The sequence below is a fragment of the Apiospora phragmitis genome (assembly GCF_038363925.1).
Source record: "Apiospora phragmitis strain CBS 135458 chromosome Unknown utg000008l:1.0-3514335.0:1.0-3519231.0, whole genome shotgun sequence".
NCBI classification, from domain to species: domain Eukaryota; kingdom Fungi; phylum Ascomycota; class Sordariomycetes; order Amphisphaeriales; family Apiosporaceae; genus Apiospora; species Apiospora phragmitis.
Window position 1 is genome coordinate 2,135,293 of NW_027117407.1, and position 4,432 is coordinate 2,139,724.

Consider the following 4,432-nt stretch of genomic DNA (forward strand, 5'->3'; position numbering starts at 1 on the left):
GAATTTTCACACTCGGGCAAGAAATCTAGGCTGGCCCACGAGCGTGGTTACGTATTGCGCGATATCTTCACCTATCCGCTGACACAAAACCAGCAGATGTTAGTCTGGATTTTCTGGCTTGCGCGGAAGCCTCGTCAGCATTCTTCGCATTTCTGAATAGGGGTGTCTTTCCAAGGCTCTAGAACGCAACAACAACATATGTGAATTGCTAGCGAACTGCGAGGATGTACGCGTGGATACTGTTACCATAGACATAAGGGTTGCGAGACCGAACTACTATCACCAGTTCATCCAAGGGAATTCCATATTGTGACATTACAGCCAACAAGGAAGTGTCCATATGGCTGACTCGCCCTTGCGAGGTGAGTCGACAGTTACAGCGAGATTACTACCACGGCACAGTCTCGTAATCAGCCTCGCCCTTAAACTGGGTATGTGTACCGCTCTCGCCATCCTTCCCAAGGAGCATCAGTCTCACTGCATTCACCGGCCCCTCTTCGAGCGGTCCTGGCACCTGGCCATACGGGTTGTGCCCAAAATGGTTCAGCTTCGTCGCCTGCATAAAATTGAATCAGTGCACTGTGATTGCTTCTCGGCTCCTGAAGAGGAAGAAAAGGGCCGGTGAGGCAAAGGACAGACAGTGCACAATGACCCGGAACCCAGGACTGCAGGCGTTGATCTTCCACTGCGGAAAACGGTGATAGTAGCAAAACATCAGCATATTAAGCCCGGCTTTGCTGACGCTGTACGCCGGGAAGTCTTGCGTCAGGCCCACGCGGTCGTGGGTGATGAGCATGCTGGAAGCGCCGGTGCTCATGAAGACGACGCGAGGGTTGTCTGCCTTGGAAAGAGGGACGAAGTGCTCGACGGTCGCCGCGGCCCCGGCGACGTTGGTCTTCGTCGCCAGCATGATGAGGTCGCCCAAGGACATGGCGCTGCGGTCTGGGTAATCAATGTCCGGTGCGATGCCGGCCTGAGCACGCACGCGCTACGGCATCAGTAACGGACCGTCAAGACACGCAATGGAACCTGGCTGGCATGGTGCGTGGGCTCACATTCACCAGAAGTACGTCGACCTTCTCGTGTCTCTCGGCGATGGTCGCAGCAGCCTGGGCTACCGAGTCCTCGCTGGTGACGTCCAGTTGGACAGACTCGACACCCTGGTGACCATCCGCTTTTAGGGCGCGGATGACATCTTCTCCTTTCGCAAGAGTACGACTTCCTATCACGACATGGACTCGGCCGCCATGCTCTCGTAGAAGCTTCTTGCCACACTCGAAGCCGAGGCCCGTGTTGCCACCGGTGATGAGTGCCACTTCCTTGGTCAATGCTGCCATGTTCGTTTCTCAGGAGGGGGTTGAGGCTCTGGTTGGTCTTGTCACAGAGCAGCAACATCGTCCCAGCAGGAGAACGCCCATTTTATAAAGATTGGTTTGATTCCTGGAATCTGCGGCAAGATGGTGTCACACTACATTCATTCCTCTCCGGATTAATAGGTAGGTAGGTTCGTGGGGATAATGGTCTTAAGCTGTCGGATTTGAATCCGGAATTAAGCCTGGCCCGATGGCAGACGTCAAATTGCCAAGCCAGTGATTTTAGCTCTCGCATCCATCACTATGTCCTTCCTCAACGCACATTAACCGGTCCCGCGTTGATGTTCTGATCTGTAGTTGACTGAACTACCCCTCTGTATGTGCACACTGTCAACACCCACTCGACATGTTTGTTATATATGCCAGATCACATGTATTCGTGATAGTGATAGACTCTATTGGGCGACCCCCAACCCGGAAAAAATAACATACGAATGAAGGTTCTAAGGCAAGCCAGAAACTTGGACATTGGTGTCATGGCGTTTGCAGGATTGAAGAGTCGCAGGGGCCAGTGTAACTACCACCCAAGCTCGACGCCTCAAAAGCCGACTCCGCATTACCGCTGTGAAGATCAACATAACCGATATACGGCTACATGCGTGCACGCCCCTTGAGGGCTGCTCGACTAGTTCATGGAGTGTAGAAGGGTGGCCGCTTTTCTAGTAGATCGCGGGATCATCGTCGTAGGCCGCATAAGTACCGTATCACAGCTGGAGATGCGCGGTGCTCCAGTGGCATGCGAGTTTTCGTCAAGCATTGATTGGTTGCCGCAATGAGACAAAAAGCAATCCACCAGTCTACTGTGACGTATATGGCGCCACCAGCGACAATGGGAGGAGAAAAGCATGGTGTTCAATTTAAGAAACCCAACCTGCCAGGCCAGGAGACGGCCAGCATACTGGACCTTTCCGCATCGTTACGAGGCTCTGGTCTGTCTAGAAACATAACGAGACAGAAACAAAGCCCTCGAAGATCCAATACCCTAGCACACATCACGTCGGGTGGCAGACATGTCTCTCCCAATACCTCAGCCCCCTGGAATCCCGATCTTGGGAAATATATTTGATGTGGACTCGAGCAATACCTGGGCGTCGCTCAAGAAGCTGTCGGAAAAGTACGGAGAGATTTTCCAGATCAAAGTCCTCGGTCATCCCATCGTCTTCGTTGCAGGTGCCGCATTGGCCGAAGAACTGTGCGATGAGAAGAGGTTTCGCAAGTATGTTGGGGGCCCCATTGTTGAAATCCGCCAGGCTGTCCACGATGCTTTGTTCACAGCCTTCGATCACGAGGAGAGCTGGGGCATCGCGCATCGCATCATCGCGCCCAACCTATCGCCCACCTCCATCGCGGAAAGGTTCCCTGAAATGAGCGAGACAACGGACGAGCTGATTGCGAAATGGCACAATCTCGGAGCCAACAATAACGTGGTCTCTGTGCTTTCGGAGCTTAACAGGCTCAACCTGGAAGCTACCACGTTGACCCTGTTCGGGAAGAAACTGGGCTGTCTGACCGGCAAGGAACACCCCATGATCCAGGCGATGGACGTCTCGACAGGAGAGGCGATGAGACGGCCCACCCGGCCCTGGCTGCTCAACTGGCTCATCTATGGGCGGACGTTCCAACGGGGTATCGACACGATGCGCGCGTATGGCGATGCTCTTGTGAAGCATCGCAAGATGAACCCCACTGACAGGCAAGATCTGCTCGCAGCCATGATGAACGCGAAGGATCCCCAGACGGGGAAGCAGCTCACAAGCTCCCAAGTCGTCGACGAGATAGTGTCGATGCCTATCGGCAGCAGCACCGCGCCGGCGCTGCTGAGCACGGCGGTCTACTTCCTGGTCAACAACCCCGCTGTGATCGCGGCCGCCCGCCGAGAGATCGACGAGGTTGTGGGAATCGGCCAGGCGCTGAAGTACACGTACCTCGCCCACCTAGAGTACATGGAGGGCATCGTACGGGAATCGCTGCGCCTCTCGTTTGCGGCCCCCGGGTTCAACATCGAGCCGTTGCCCCGCAGCAACACAGACGACAAGAGCCCCGTGCTGCTCGCCGGTGGGAAGTACGCCATCGCCCCCTCGCAGCCCGTCATCATCGTGCTGGCGGGGGTCAACCGCGATCCCACCGTCTTCTCGGACCCGCTGGAGTTCAAGCCTGAGCGCATGACCGGCCAGTCTTTCGCAAAGCTGCCGGAGGGGGTGAAGAAGTGGTTCGGGAACGGGAAGCGGGAGTGCATTGGCAAGCACTACGCATGGCTGTGGAACATGGTGGTCTTGACCAAGCTGATTAGGGAGGTGGACTTCGAGGCTGTCGACTCTGGGTACGAGTTGGCGCAGGACGGGCATTTCAACCTCAGGCCCGTGGATTTCCAGGTCAAGGTCCAACCAAGGGGTGTATGAGCAAGGTGGACGCAGCCGATTTTCCATTTTCAGGAGCTATCATTCATTTGTAGTCAGCAGTTACGTCTTGGTGATCAACCATGAGTATCACACATTGAATCACAGCTGTTTCGTGGCCACGATCTACTTCGGCTGACTGGCTCATCTACCCATCATTGAGAACCCTCCTAGTAGGTTCTGCATTGCGTAGGTAGGTACTGATGAGATCTCACTCTCAGTAAATTCGGCAGCGCGAAAGCCACGTCGCTGCTGACGGGGGCTAGCAAAAAGCCAGGTCTAGGGGTGTTTCTTGCCTGCAAACACATGTTCAACAGTCCAACATGGGTATGTACTTATCTGACTACTTTAGGCATCAACATTGCAATATTGAAGAATGTTAGACATGCGGTTTAAGTTTAGAAACTGAATGGCGGCTGTAAGAATCTTCCTATGGATCCCGTCCATGGATGGTGAAAGCCTAAGGTCAATTGAGTTGGCATATCGCAACTGAGACAGATGATCACGAAACTGGACAGCAGAAACAGTCCAAGACGAGGCAGAATATTAGGTGCATATCGGAAACTCGATGCTTCATTGATTGAGTTGAGTGCCTGTGGGGTTTCGATCACATGGAATTGATATTGTAGCAAGGACAAAAGGGGGTTAACGTTGACCACCGTC

General features: G+C 54.0%; 2 protein-coding genes across 2 annotated transcripts; one reads left to right on the forward strand and one right to left on the reverse strand.

Moving 5' to 3' along the window:
- Positions 1 to 388: 388 nt before the first annotated feature.
- PG994_009086 (Short-chain dehydrogenase/reductase ATR10) lies at positions 389 to 1,337 on the reverse strand (the record flags this gene model as incomplete). The annotated part of the gene is made up of 3 exons (XM_066860495.1): positions 389 to 556; positions 653 to 988; positions 1,056 to 1,337. The coding sequence occupies 3 exons, from the start codon at positions 1,335 to 1,337 to the stop codon at positions 389 to 391; spliced, it is 786 nt and encodes a 261-aa protein (XP_066714084.1).
- Positions 1,338 to 2,383: 1,046 nt separating this feature from the next.
- Positions 2,384 to 3,772, forward strand: PG994_009087 (cytochrome p450 domain-containing protein; the record flags this gene model as incomplete). Its single annotated transcript, XM_066860496.1, has 1 exon — positions 2,384 to 3,772. The coding sequence occupies one exon, from the start codon at positions 2,384 to 2,386 to the stop codon at positions 3,770 to 3,772; it is 1,389 nt and encodes a 462-aa protein (XP_066714085.1).
- Positions 3,773 to 4,432: the final 660 nt, after the last annotated feature.